The sequence below is a fragment of the Archocentrus centrarchus genome, chromosome 16 (assembly GCF_007364275.1).
Source record: "Archocentrus centrarchus isolate MPI-CPG fArcCen1 chromosome 16, fArcCen1, whole genome shotgun sequence".
In the NCBI taxonomy this organism is placed as follows: Eukaryota; Metazoa; Chordata; class Actinopteri; order Cichliformes; family Cichlidae; genus Archocentrus; species Archocentrus centrarchus.
Genome location: NC_044361.1, coordinates 37,432,926 through 37,448,712, shown reverse-complemented (window position 1 = coordinate 37,448,712; position 15,787 = coordinate 37,432,926). Strand labels below are relative to the sequence as shown.

General features: G+C 44.4%; 1 protein-coding gene across 3 annotated transcripts in view; it reads left to right on the top strand.

The window, feature by feature from the left end:
- Window positions 1-15,787, top strand: part of tsnare1 (T-SNARE Domain Containing 1) — a 302,770-nt gene that overhangs the window by 65,742 nt on the left and 221,241 nt on the right. For all 3 annotated transcript variants that reach the window (XM_030750077.1, XM_030750074.1, XM_030750075.1), the window contains exon 2: window positions 1,740-1,878. In XM_030750077.1, the coding sequence (XP_030605937.1) occupies window positions 1,794-1,878 (85 nt within the window). In that variant the 5' untranslated portion in view covers window positions 1,740-1,793. The remainder of the gene's footprint in view (window positions 1-1,739; window positions 1,879-15,787) is intronic.

The window sequence follows — 15,787 nt, the reverse complement described above, 5'->3', positions numbered from 1 at the left end:
ACACAATGTATTGTTTTGTGGCACAAAGTTTTAAGTGTTCTTAAAAATATGGTGTTGGAATTGATGCTTACACTGCCAGTACTGTCAATCAAATCATAAAAAAATATGCCTAAATAATATGTAGGAATGATTTGAGGTCACTTTGATTGTTACATAATTCAATTCAATTTTATTTATATAGCGCTAAATCACAACAGTCACCTCAAGGTGCTTTATACTATAAGGTAAAGACCCTACCGTAATTACAGAGAAAACACAACAATCAAAATGACCCCCTATGAGCAGCACTTGGTGACAGTGGGAAGGAAAAACTCCCTTTTAACAGGAAGAAACCTCCAGTGGAACCAGGCTCAGGGAGGGGCAGACATCTGCTGTGACCGGATGGGGCTGAGGGGAGAGAGACAGGACAAAAGACATGCTGCGGAACAAAACCAGAGATTAATAATAACTAATGATTAAATGTAACACAGAAAGGGTGAAAAGAGGTGAGTGAAAAAAACAACAACAAAAAAAAACAAAAGGTCAGGTGAATAGGGGCTGGGGAACCACAGGAATGCCTTTTGAGGTCAAAAATTCTGTGACGGAGAGGGCAGTGTGACATGAGGCGTTGTCATGATGGAGCATCCATTTGTCTGCAATGTCTGGTCTCGCGCGAATGACCCTTTTTCTGAGTCTTTATGGACGTCTTTATAAAAAACTTGGTTGACAATTTGTCCTGGATGAACAAATTCTTTGTGGACGATTCCCCTTCTGTCAAAAAATGCTCCATCATGACAACGCCCCATGTCACACTGCCCTCTCCGTCACAGAATTTTTGACCCCAAAAGGCATTCCTGTGGTTCCCCAGCCCCCCTATTCACCTGACCTCAGCCCCTGTGACTTTTTCCTTTTTCCTAAACTGAAAATGTCCTCAAAGGACGTCATTTCGGGACTTTAGAAAACAACCAAAAGAGTGTAACGGACATGCTGAAGACGATACCGGTTGAAGACTTCCAGTGCTGCTACCAAAAGTGGGAACAATGTCTCCATTGGTGTGGAGCTGCCCAAGGGAACTATTTTGAAGGGGATAACATTAATGTTTGAAAAAAATAAAAACTTTGGTAAATACAAAATCAGTCTGATTACTTTTCTGCCACACCTCGTAGAGCAGGAAAGTGTGAGACGGACAGGAGAAGAAGATAGTGAGTCGGCTGAGAGCTAAGCTAATAAGTATGCTAAGCTAGTGAATCCATAAAAACACACTAAGAGAATAGTGTGAATATAATTTACAGGTGATTCAAATGAGATAAAGCACATGAAGATTACACTAGGAAATAAGTCATTATCTAAAGATTTCGAATTAATTGAGCTACACAGATTAAGCCACATAGAAACACCACTGTGCTCTGTAACAAACACAGTTCTACAATACCAAAGTGAGAGCACCACCAAAACCATGACCATAGTATGGATATGCTGTATGCGTGTTATGGCTATCAATAAGCAAGTTGTTTAGCTTAGTGAGAAGATCTCATATTCAGTAACAGTCACTTCACTGGTTCTCGGCAGAGATGAGAAAATAAGTCTGGTAGGCCTTTGATCATCAGCCCTCCTCATGTAATGCCATCTGTACAGGTTTTAGATCTACAAAGACATCGTAGAATCTGTTTTCTTTATTCATTTGTTGTCAGTTTTCTGAGTGCGTTAAACTTTAGACAAGAAGACCAAAATGAAAAACTATGTTCTCTTGTTTGATTCAGGTTCAGATCCTTCCCAGGCACCTGCAGCTGAAACACCACCAACCATCAGACAAAATGTCATATGGGTCCATTGATGGCGGCTCCTTTGGCAGTCGTAACCCTTTTGGAGGTCCTATGAGGCAGGGCTACCAGCCAGTAGGTAAGAACAAATATTAACTTCTTTCTTTCAAAGTGTCATTTCGTGTTGTCCTTTAAAATATTCTACATGTAGCTCTTCACAACATCAAGACACTGGGTCATGATGAAGGGTCTTGGCAATTATTGAATGGACTAACAGATAAAGAAACAAATAAATAAATGCCAATATTAAAGCTGCCATTGTTTTTGTGATGTCCTGAATTTGGTAAATCATCAAGGTTACATTTTTAACGTATTTACCATACATGTCCAGAATGTTGTTGCAAGCATTTTATCATGCAGATGGTAGCATTGTCTCAGTCTCAAAAGCCTTGCTGTGCTCACTAAAAAAAGTGCAACAATTCCTCATAACAGTCTAGTTCAATTACATAACTCGTTTTTTGGGGTACAGTTTCAGTTTATAGTCGGGTTATAATTTGGACGTGCTGAATATGTATTAAAAAATATATACTTTTTATCACAGGCCTGATCATCTATTGGATGAAGAACACAAAAACACTCCGTTATTCTGACACATTTCCTATTCATTCTGTACCTGAACAATCTTTTGAAATCACAGCTTTCATCAGACCAGCATGCTTAATCATGCATTAACACTCCACATGGCTATCACAGTATGGAAAGATGGAATTATGGCATAATTTCAGTTATTATTGCAAACTTTTCTTTATTAGTATTTGTGCTCCCATTTTTAGAATTGCAGAATAGCAAACATTTTCACTTTCACATTTCCAGACCTCAGTGTTTTTCAAAATATTTTTTCATACAACCAAATAGGTCAGCATGAAGTCAAATGCTTGAATCACTACTACATGGAAGATGTTTGCCTTTAGGGGTGGCACTTGGCAGAATAGCTTTCTGTCAGAAAGGCCTTATAATATATGACGTTTTGACATTGTGTCACAGACCATGACAGTTTCCTAAATTTCACAAAATACTTTCCTTGCATAATCTCCTGAGACCTGATCTCTAGTTTGGGATGCAACAGGTCTACATTGAGCAAAATAAAGTACAAAGAAAAGCCAATTACTGTACACTGCTCAAAAAAATTGAAGGAGCACTTTCTAAACACAACAGATCTCAATGGGAAAGGAATCATGTTGGATATGTATGTTGATATGGACTGGGTAATGTGTTAATAACTAAAGGATGCCACATCATTTGATGGAACTAAAAATGATCATCCTACAGAGGGCTGAATTCAAAAGCACCCCAAAAATCAAAGTGAAAAATGATGCGGCAGCCATTCCATTTTGTCAAAGATTTATTGCATCAGATCAGAATGGTAATTCATGCCCCACCCCCGCTCCTAATGAGACCATGGATGGTGTCCTGCTGGGGGATCTCCTTGCAGATCTGGACCAGGGCATCACTGAGCTCCTGGACAACTTGGCAGCATCGAATAAACCGAAGCATAATGTTCCAAAGGTGTTCTATTGGATTTAGGTCAGTCCTGCATACTCTTGCCACATGAGGCCGGGTATTGTCATGCACCAGTAGGAACCCAGGAGCCAATGTACAATTGATTAGGTCACATTGACCCCTGGTTAAGGATGAAGGGACTGTGTTAATATTTAACCCTCTGAGTTCTAAGTCATCATTGATGATGGCAAGTGCTCTAACCCTAGCCCTGTATTGTCAGAATGTGTGATTTTAGGCTTTTTGTTGCTGTTGAATTTGTGCTCCTAATTACTGGCAATAAGGGGACAAAAATAAAATAAAATAAACAATACCTCAAATATCAAAAACTAGTTAAGTTCTTTTTTTCCCCCAAAAAACCCTTTAGTTCAAAACAACATGGATTTGGAACAGGGTAGCTAGGATTCTCTGAGAAATCTGAGAGGTAAACTAGAATAAATAAATGACAACTGGCAGTAGGAAACACAAACAAGGAATGAGAGGGTCAGCTGAAGAATACAAATGAAAAATAAGAGAATAAAAATCTTCTGTGTTAAACTCATTCTGCTAGTGAAAAGCAGAAGTGCTCACTCTGAGGCATGTTATTGAAATCACTTCATGTCAACACTGGCTTTATGAAAGTTTGCATGAATTTTGGAAGTCACCCACGTTCTTGCTCATAAAAGCAGGTAATCAGAGTCAGGTGTTGCAGTCATCACAACACACTTGTTATTCATAAAGAAATGAATAATTCAAGCAATCAACACCACATGTACATGAGTAAAAATACACACAAATACAACAACTGTATGGGAAAAATGCACGTGTAAATGGCATGTAAAGTATGATTGGCAATTTTTAGTTTGACAATAAATAAATCTGTAAGAATGCTTTGCTTCACGCTTCAATATCTAAGTATTTGTATATTTGTATTGCAATCTGTGTGTGTGTGTGTGTGTGTGTTTGTGTGTGTGTGTGTGTGTGTGCGTGTGTGTGCGTGCGTCCGTGTGTTCTTGAGGTCACACGTTTCATAAAGGGTTAAGCAGTGTGAAAAGCAGCTTCATTGGATTTGATCCTCTCAGTGCCTTCATTTGCCTTGTAATGGGGTAGGAGCAAGACAGAATCCCAGAGGCAAGACATGTTCCCAGCCAAACTAGAGGGGTGTGTGTGTGTGTGAGCGTGTGTGTGTGTGTGTGTGAGAGAGAGAGAGAGAGAGAGAGAGAGACTGTATGATTGGATATGGAGATGGTTGGATGGGGAGGGCAGTGTTTCATATTTCATGTTTTAATGTTTCATTTTTCTGGGAGGACAAAGAAATTCTGTTTTCTGGGTAGTTTACTTTTGCAATCAAGACACTTTACCTCATAACATACAGAAAATAAAAATCACCAAATGTATTCCAAATGATTTCACAGGACATCTACTGACCCTGTAATAGAAAAAAAATATTTCATTTTACAGCCACATATGCAAAAGAATTGAAACCAGTTTTCCATACAACCATTGTCTCTGATGTCCACCCACTTATCCTTATTTCTGTGTTGCATTTTTAAGCCATGCAAGCTGTATAGCCTTAATGAATCAGCTGGCCATTGCAGCACTTTATTAAGTTCTCATTAACTTTTGGCAGGATTTCAGTTATATTTACAAGCATTCACATTCCCAGATAATTAATTCAGCCAGCTTTTGTGATCCCCTCATGTTTTCTGTTGCACCACAATGTCACAATTCAGGTGCTCCATGATTGTTTGGGGTTTGACGTCAGATACAGGACTCCTCGCTCTTCTTTAGTCTTCTAACAGTCCGTTAAAGCCTTGAGACCCTTCTTCCAGGCTTAGATAAAAACATGACAATGTGATCTCAGATGTTCAAAAGTGCTGTCACTTTCAAATAAGACTTCTCAATTTGATAAACACTGTGAGAAAGCCATTCAGTTTAGGAAGAATCAGTTCCTGAGGTTTTCCATTGTTTTCTTTCTCACATGTAGCACACAGCAGGACACAAAATACTTTAGCTGTGTTCTCACTATCTGAAACAGGCTGTGTGGTTTATTTTAGGGGGCTACCTTTGTAAAGTGTGCAGAATGCAGTGCACCTGAGTACCTCTTTCTAGCAGTGAATGGAGCTGCACTGTCTGCACATTGGTACACGTGAAAGGAAGCTAACAGATCCAACAGTTGCCAATGTCCAATCTGACAGCATGATATTTGTGTTCTCGCCTCTGTTGGATATGTCCTAGAAATGTTCAGCATTGCTGTGCATATGTGAAATGTTTTTGTTTTAAATATGGCAGAGTAGGAAGTCCTGGCTAATCTCAGGTGGCTTCCTCTTGAAAGACCTCAAGCTGATTTTAAAGATTACAGTTTGGTGGCTACTAGAATTCCATTTTGTCAGAAAAATAACTATACCCACTGAAGCTATTAAAATATGCTACTGCACTGCAAGGAGCTTCAGTACAGGGTTTATATAAGTATTAACTTGTTTTTTTGTTTTTGTTTTTTTTTTGTTTTTTGTAAAATGATAAAATGATGTTTCCATGTTATTTTGAATCTATATTATTTCCTCATAATACACATACATATTGTGGCTATTAACCATGTAAAACTTGGCTGATGTGTTGACTTTCATTGTTTCTGTCTGAAGTAGTTGCTAAAAGCCTGGGTGCAGCAGTGTGTTTCAGGCAACTACAGTAATTTATGAAAAATGAACCCTCCAATTGCTGAGCAGAAAATGTAGTGCAAGACACTGCTGTTAGTGTTGAGCTTTATGAATAAAGCCTCAGGTCTACTGTTCTGTAGAATGTTCCCAATTTAGCCAGTCAGCAAGCAAATGAATATGTTCTTAAATGCATGCTTTGTATTGTGCATTAAAAGCAATGTGTACAAATGTATGTTCCCACCTATCGTATTTGACACTCCAGCGGTGTAGATGACACAAGTCATAATGCTGCAGTTCAGCGATTCAGTGAAGAGGGAAGGGAGGATGTGTCAGAGAAAAAAACAAACATCGCATATGCTTTTTGTCTGTGGACTCCAGAATACTGTACTCATATGTGTGCCTTTCATTCAGTCTGACAGTCAGCCTCTCTCTTCTAGTCTTTTCTATTGTGGGCAGACAGATGGGAGCCTCAGTCACCAGAAGGGGGGTCTTTGATCACAGTGAAGCCTGGGTACATTATGAGGGATATGAGTAGTGGCGGCAGTGGTGGTGTGGAGGTGGTGAAGTGAGGGGGGCGGGGATTGTGAGCAGTAGAGCAGGAGTCTGTCAGATTTGCCGTCTGTTGCTCTGGCTGATCTGAAGGGGAGCTCAGGAAATGATCAAAGCGCAGGTTAAGTCTCTAATAGAGCTGTCATTTAGGCTAATCTCTCTTCTCCCTCCCCTGGCAAAAGCTTTCAACCCTCCACCATGATCTCTGCAAGGCAACACAGCCAAGTGTCTCATTTAGAATGACAGGACATTAATATTAACACATATCGACATTCTATATGTAGGTTTTAACAAATGCAGCAATGGAAAAATCTTGAAATGGCACACTACATACTCCATCTGTCAGCTTGTACCAGCAATCACAGTTATCATTGTTTGATAGTTAGCATATGAGCTACTAACATTGTACAGAAATGTTAAAGTGTTTGAGTATAGTACTTACTGATTATTTGGGTAGAGTACTTTACAGGTACAACACAAATGCTATGGCTAGGGGGAACCAGGATGTCAGGTCACGGGGAAGAGATCATCATCCACACACTCTGAGACTGGGGACCAAGCCCCAATAATAACTGATACATTGACTGCCAGAGCAGCTGACCTGTAAGAGAAGATAATGGCTAAGCTGTAAACCTAGACCCTCTGTGTCTGATTACCAAAACTATGTCAAGTACCCTCTGGGAGTCTGCTAAAAGATGTGAATGATATCCACAAAAAACAGTAAATGTCAGAACAAGCATCAACACAGGTCAGTCTATCACAGCCTGTTTATTCACCTCATAAAAACTTGGCTTGTACTGCAACCTCCTGCAACCTGTAAGTTTGTTTTCTTTATAACTTTTCCCCCTCACATCAAAAATAGTAATGCCCAGTGCACTCTGTGCTTTAGGGTTAATATTCTAAAACTGAAGCATCACATATAGTAAACATTATTCCTGCTACACACCAGGACATTAAATTTGTAACTATGTATATGCTGCTGGCATTTAGCCAATATACTACTGTAAGTAAACTCTCACAGAGTTGCATATCTGTAGAGTGGTAGCCTCAGCAGAGCTTTAAAAGACTTGGATGCAGCATGTCTCTGCCATCATGGGTTCCCCAAAACACAAAGTTGGACACAACTCTCTTGTTATGCTTGGCTTCTTTATTCTAATGTTACACACTGTCTTTAATGTCTGTTTTAGACAATGCCCAGCCCAGGCTGCCAGTCCCAGCACACTACTGCATAAATAGAAGAAGCATAATTAGACAATAGCTAACAGCTGTTTCAGCCAGCCTCTAATGTCACTCCCCCTGAACCCACTGCTACACCCCTCACGTGCAGCTGAGCCACATCCTGGCACCACATACCCCCACTGCCTGACCCCCACTGACTAGGCTGGGGAGCCATCTGTGGAAGATAACCATCATCCAGGTAGGCAACACCATATCAGCATGAAGATGCATCACCCTATCCATGAGGCACTGGAAAGTATGGTGTTTTTTTTTTTTTTTCTTGCACTCTGGAGACAAGGAAATCTGCCACTTTCCCTTGGTCAAATCTAATTTTGTGCAAAAAAGCAGCACTGCCTAACCTGTTCAGGAACCTGTTGACAGGATTCAAGTCAAGTGAAGTCATTTAGCGCCAAATCACAACAACAGTCACTTCAAGGCACTTTATATTGTAAGATCAAAACATACAAAAATACAGAGAAAAAAGGCAGAGGTCCCAATGGTGGGTGGCCAAACTGACCAGGGAAGAGAACAGGGCAATGACAGTGAACAATCACCATAATTTAGAGGCCCAGCCAAGGGAGGTGGATGTTCTGAAGGGTTCTCGAGGGCATGGAAGACCCTGCATTCCACCAGGAAAGTGTGGTGCAGGACCCCCAGGCCCAACAGGACCAGGAAACTGGTCTCCTCCAGAGCCATTTGGTCTAGGGAACCTGCTTCCTGTTTCTCCCTTTACTGTCAATGGGAAAACTGCCATGGGGACCAGAATCAGCAGACCAGCTTTGCCTTCCCCAGACATCTGGCCTGGCTGGGTACTCTTGTGTGACAGCATTTCAAACTGGCAGGGGGACTGCTTGTTGCGTGGTGTGACAATGGAGCTCCCTCTTTGACAGCAGCTCCATTAAATTCCTGGAGGATACCTCTGAACCAGAGACTGGAGACTGACACCAGAGTTTTAAGAAAAATCTGTATTATTTTAAATTACTTGACAAGTACTGCTGAAATTCAACCCAGAGAGCAGAAAACCAAAAAATAGGGCACTGCAAAGCTGACCTCATACATTCCTTTATCCACACCCCCATCAGGTGTAGTGAATCAGAAATCAACCAAGGCAGCACCTGACTGCCAGTAGAAAGAGAGTAACACCAGCGCAAACCTTTTTCGATGGCCTTTTGCTCTATTTTTAAAAAAACTTGATCAGCAGCACATCTGTGCTGTCTATCAGTTGGATAACTTCTGTCAGATCCTAATCTGTTGTCCACCATGCGAGGTTTCCTGTACAAGGGGAGCCTTTTGCCTGTGTAGGGGTACACCACACTGGGCAGGGCACTTTTCACTCCTTCTCTGCCACCTATCCAGGTAATAGTCTTCTCGGGCATCACCATTATTGGCTGATGTAGATCAGCCAATAATTACATCATCAAACAGGTCAATATGCAACTGAACTGCATTGTCAGCTTCCTGGTTGAACTCCTCCTCAGTGTCAGCATAGATGTTATGATGCACATCCTCCACCATTTGATAAGTGTTATGCGGCCTTGCTGCCATCACAGGTGCTGCCGTTTAAGAAGAGGGAAACAAAGCGAATACAATAGGATAAACGAGAAAAAAAAAAAAACATCTCATATTTTGCCTCATAATGGGGGCACCATATGAGGTTGAAATACCTCTGCATATAGCACATATAGCAAATAGCATGGGAGAGCTAGGGTGAGTAAGGACTGGGATGGAAGAAAGCCAGCAGAGGCGAGAGGGTTGGGATACTGTGGACTAACTCAAGCTCCCCTCCTCAGCTAACAGTTCCTGATAAGAAGTGGAAATGTTCATCAGCAGCTTAATCTAGGGATATCACTTCACACAGGTCAGAAAACGGGACGCAGGGGTGTAGAGCATCTGTTTGCAAAACATCCAGGAGAAGAATGAGATAACAGCATTCCAAGGCCGTCAGGGAGCCAAATTTCAGATTCTACAATTGTTTTGGTACAGGCTGTCACTGATTAATTTGTTGACAGCCTTTAGTATTTCTGGCACCGCTCAATGGTGAAAAATCCATCCATCCATCCATCCATCCATCCATTCTCTTCCGCTTATCCGGGGCCGGGTCGCGGGGGCAGGAGCCTAAGCAAAGAAGCCCAGGCTTCCCTCTCCCCAGCCACCTCCTCCAGCTCATCCGGAGGGACCCCAAGGCGTTCCCAGGCCAGCCGAGAGATATAATCCCTCCAGCGTGTCCTGGGTCTACCACGGGGCCTCTTCCCGGTGGAACATGCCCGGAACACCTCACCTAAGAGGCGGCCAGGAGGCATCCTAATCAGATGCCCGAGCCACCTCAACTGGCTCCTTTCGATGTGGAGGAACAGCAGCTCTACTCTGAGCCCCTTATCTCTAAGGGGAGAGGCCAGCCACCCTTCGAAGGAAACTCATTTCTGCCGTTTGTATTCGCGATCTTATTCTTTCGGTCACTACCAAAAGCTCGTGACCATAGGTGAGGGTAGGAACGTAGATCGACCAGTAAATCGAGAGCTTCACTTTTACACTAAGCTCTCTCTTCACCACGACAGACCGGTGCAGCGTCCGCATCACTGCAGAGGCAGCCCCGATCCGTCTCTCGATCTCCCGCTCCCTTCTCCCATCACTCGTGAACAAGACCCGAGATACTTGAACTCCTCCACATGGGGTAAGAACTCGTTCCTGAGCCGGAGAGAGCACTCCACCTTTTTCCGGCTGAGGACCATGGCCTCAGACTTAGCGGTGCTGATTCTCATATGCTTCACACTCGGCTGCGAACCGTTCCACTGCGAGCTGGAGGCCACCCCCTGATGAAGCCAACAGAACCGCATCATCCGCAAAAAGCAGAGATGAGACTCTGGGGCCACCGAGGAAGAAGCCTTCCGCCACCTGGCTACGCCTAGAAATTCTGTCCATAAAAATTATGAACAGAATCGGTGACAAAGGGCAGCCCTGACGGAGTCCAACACCCACAGGAAACGGATACGACCTATTACCGGCTATACGGACCAAGCTCTCACTGCGGTTGTACAAAGACTGAATGGCCCGCAACAACGGGCCAGACACCCCATACTCCCGCAGGACCTCCCAAAGGACACCCCGAGGGATGCGGTCGAATGCCTTCTCCAAGTCCACAAAGCACATGTAGACTGGTTGGGCAAACTCCCACGCACAGTCGAATATCCTTGAGAGGATAAAGAGCTGGTCCAGCGTTCCGCGACCAGGTCGAAAACCGCATTGTTCCTCCTGGATCCGAGGTTCGACTAACGGACGGACCCTCCTTTCCAGCACCCTGGCATAGACCTTACCAGGGAGGCTGAGGAGTGTGAGCCCCCGAAAGTTGGAGCACACCCTCCGGTCTCCCTTCTTAAAGATGGGGACCACCACCCCGGTCTGCCAATCCATTGGCACTGCCCCAGATCTCCACGCGATGTTGCAGAGGCGTGTCAACCAAGACAGCCCTACAACATCCAGAGCCTTCAGGAACTCAGGGCGAATCTCGTCCACCCCAGGGGCCCTGCCACCAAGGAGTTGTTTAACTACCTCAGTGACCTCACCCCCAGTGATGGTCAAGTCATCTCCCTCGTCCCCAGACTCTGCTTCCACTACAGAAGGCGTGTCAGTGGGATTCAGGAGGTCCTTTAAGTATTCCTTACCCCGTCCGACTATAGCCTCAGTTGAAGTCAGCAGCACCCCACCCGCACTATAAACCGTGTGAGTGGAGCACTGCTTTCCCCTCCTGAGTCGCCTGACGGTTTGCCAGAATTGCTTCGATGCAATCCGAAAGTCTTTTTCCAAAGCCTCACCAAACTCATCCCACACCCGAGTTTTTGCTTCGGCCACTGCCAGAGCTGCATTCCGCTTGGCCTGCCGATACCTGTCAGCTGCCTCTGGAGTCCCACAGGCTAACCAAGCCCGATAGGACTCTTTCTTCAGCTTGATGGCTCCCTTCACCTCCGGTGACCACCATCTGGTTCGGGGGTTACCACCACGACAGGCACCAACCACCTTGCAGCCACAGCTCTGAGCAGCAGCCTCAACAATGGAGGTGCGGAACATGGTCCATTCGGACTCAATGTCCTCAGCCTCCCTCGGAATGCTGTTGAAGTTCTGCTGGAGGAGGGAGTTGAAGATCTCCCGGACTGGGGCTTCTGCCAGGCGTTCCCAGCGCACCCTCACAATACGTTTAGGTGTGCCAGGTCTGTCCAGCATCTTCCCCCGCCACCTGATCCAACTCACCACCAGGTGGTGATCAGTTGACAGCTAAGCTCCTCTCTTCACCCGAGTGTCCAGATACGGCCGCAGATCTGATGATACGATTACAAAATCGATCATCGACCTGCGACCTAAGGTGTCCTGGTGCCATGTGCACTTATGGACATCCTTATGTTCGAACATGGTGTTCGTTATGGACAAACTGTGGTTTGCACAGAAGTCCAATAACAAGACACCCTTCGGGTTCAGATCGGGCAGGCCGTTCCTCCCAATCACGCCCCTCCAGGTCTCACTGTCATTGCCCACGTGAGCGTTGAAGTCTCCCAGCAAGACTATGGTGTCCCCAGATTGAGCACCCTCCAGCACCCCACCCAGGGACTCCAAAAAGGGTGGGTACTCTGAACTGTCATTCGGCGCATAAGCGCAAACAACAGTCAGGACCCGTTCCCCAGCTTGAAGGCGCAGGGAAACTACCCTCTTGTCCACCGGTGTAAACTCTGACGTACAGGCAGCAAGCCGGGGGGATACAAGAATACCCACCCCAGCTCGCCGCCTCTCACCGAGGGCAACTCCAGACTGGAACAGAGTCCAGCCCTTCTCCAGGAGACTGGTTCCAGAGCCCAGGCCATGCGTTGAGGTGAGCCCAACTATATCTAGCTGGTATCTCTCAACCTCACGCACTAGCTCAGGCTCCTTCCCCACCAGAGAGGTGACATTCCATGTCCCAATAACCAGTTTCAATAGCCGGGGATCGGTCCGCCAGGGCCTCCGCCCTCGGCCACCGCCCGACACACACTGCACCCGACCCCTACAACACCTCCTGCAGGTGGTGGGCCTACAGGAGGGCCGGCCCATGTAACCTCTTCAGGCTGCGCCCGGCCGAGCACCACGGGCTAATGCCTGGCCACCAGACACTCTCCCTTGAGCTCCCTCCCCAGGCCTGGCTCCAGGGTGGGGCCCCGGTAACCCTATCCCGGGCAGGGTAAACTGTTCCCTCGTTGTTGCAAACATAGGGAATAATCCAAATCATCTGAATTTCCTTGGTTTGTTCCTCGCCGTGCAGAAACAGATACGTCTCCAAGTTCTAATCCCTTCCAATTCAGCTCCAGATATATGGAGTCTGAGTTTGAGTTTGTACTGGTCTGCATTCCCATCACAAGCAGCCTTACCAAGGCCAGAACGGCCGCCCAGACTTCCCGAATTTCACGATTAGCCAGGTATCCCCAGTTCCAATCAGGAGAAATCCTGGTATCAATAAGCCAAATATATATGCCACGTCCTCAATCAACAGTAAAGCCAGACGTGTCATCTTCCAACCTCCACAGGAATCCATAACGTAGCCAGCCAGGTATGTCAATTGGATAAGAGGGAAGAGGGTTCTCCTTTCCCCCATCTCCTCATGGTGAAAATTTGATCAATCAATAGTGTTGACCGACCCGCTGACCAGATTTATAATTTTAATTTCCAGTTCAGAAGATGTGCGAAGAGAGTCTCTAAAGCAGCAAAGCAGGGTAAAATAAAGAAGGGTTAGGGAGAGAAGAAAAATGTGTCCGTCCGCTGAGAGCAAGAGAGAGAGAGAAACAAAAATGTGCAAGACATGAATGAGGTGCCCTGGTCAGTCGGTGTCTCTTTTGGGATACTGACTGAGGAGATGACCTCTTTGCACTTTTTGCTGTGCGACGGCACTACTTCAGGTTACTGTGTTGCATAATCCACTAAGATGATGCCAATGCACTCAAATGGTATCTCTGTTAATGTTAAAAAGTGAAAAGATGCTTTTAGAATCTCTGGTTTATTGGCAGTCTGAACAGGATGTGTACCATTGGTGCACATCCCCTTCCATATCCAGTTCATAGAATCTGGTCATAATTCAGTTCAGAGTTTTGTCATATTTCTTGTGACCAGCCATCAGGTTATATTGAGCCACCTGAAAAAGTTTTTCCTAAGTTTATTTTTTTTCTTAGCACCAACACCCAAGTGTGTTCCTCTCCAGTGCCACAACTTACTGAATAAAGACAAAGTTATACATTTTGCCCTTGTTTTTAATTTCTACAGTCACAATGGGATATTTTCAAATGTCACCATGAACACACTTAATATCAACTCACCATAGCCTGGTGTGTACCCCCTTGGCACCTTACAGGAATACTCTATAGCCCTCCTGGACCATAAGAAGATGTTGGAAGTCCAACCATGCAAATCACCTTCCCAACCTCAATGATGGGCATTTCTTGCCCAAGGGTTTCATGGAATCCTGCTCATCGCCCCACTGGATGCACTTCCAGGTGATCTTCAACATGGGTCATGGCTGCCTTCAAACTTGCTGGCTCATGGCAGCACAGCCAGTCTGCTGTCCCAGCTGGAAGCCTCTCTACCAGCTCTCTGCCAGCTGCTTGAGCACAGAGCTTGAGCTTTCCCCCTCCAACATTCCCAGATTCAGCCACCTGCTCGCTGCATCATTCAGCTTCTGGGTGTAGATGACGGGCTGGTCTCCCACTCCCAGCCTGGATCTGCAGAAGCAGCCACAGTGGTCTTCTGAGGAAGCAGTCCGGCACAGCCTTCCAGACATATTTAAATTTTCCGCAAGACACTTCCCGCAGGCTAGCACCTCAGTTCTTTTCCTCCCCAGACAATAAACAGGCAGGAAGCAGGCAGACACCCGATTCCACCACCAACCACTTACACGCCACTCCACCATCTTGTGTAGCATGTTCAAAGGAGCCATTTGAAGAGGAAGCAGTTGAGCTGATTTTCCAGCACCTGGGTGGGCTGCTCTGCCTGGGTCTCCAGTGCATCCAGCTGAGCTTACTGCTCATGGGGCATAGCAACCAGCTTTGCCACCATCTCTGCCAGGGCTTGCACTGGCTGTACAGGCTGTGGGTCTGACATTTCTTTCCATGTGTTGGATGGAGTTAGGCGCAAGTGTAGCACATCTCTGCCACCATGGGTTCCCCAATGCCCACAGTTGGACGCTGTCTTCTTACGCTTACTTTCTTTATTTTTATGTTACACACTATCTTTAATGTAATTTTTATACAATGCCCAGCCTGCAGAGTTTTCTCAGCTCTCACAGCCTCCCTGACTGCCAGTCTAAGTCAACACCATAGATGTCTCGGTCCCAGTGCACTACTGCATAAATAGAAGAGACGTAATTAGACAATAGCTGACAGTTGTGGCAACCAGCCACTGCTAGCACTGTCCCCTGAACACTCTGGAGTAAGCTGATACCTCATTCCACTTTGATATTGTCAAAGTCATTTAAATTCAGTTTCAGAAAAAAGTATTTATCCATAAATGTTACCTGCAGGAAGCAATTTTGTTATTTGAATATATGTATATATATATATATATATATATATATATATATATATATATATATATATATATATATATATATATATATATATATTTTTTTTTTTTTTTTTTTTTATCTTAACTGTTGAACTACGAGCTATATCTTTTGGAAAAATACCAATAATTTTTGCAGAGCCCAAGATGATATATTCAAATATATTGTTTTGTCTAAGCAAAACTCCAAACCAAAGTTTACTGAGTTTATAAAAGGCAGTCCATTTTATTTACTGAAGACAAAACTGAAAGAAGACCAACAAACAACAGCAACAGAAGACAACAATTAAAGGCTTGACAAAACATTTCAAAAGAATTTGGTGATAGTTTTCCAGGAACTGTAAATAATCTGTAAGACTAAGAATGTCAGTTTGTCCAATTATTTTACTTAATCCATATACTGTAATGCAATGTTTGTTGTGACCATTTGAACTAAAGCTAAAAGGCTTGAGTTCAATCAGATATTGTTTACTTAACTTTTGGTGTACACAGGCATCTTAATATTATGGACATGATTTTAAG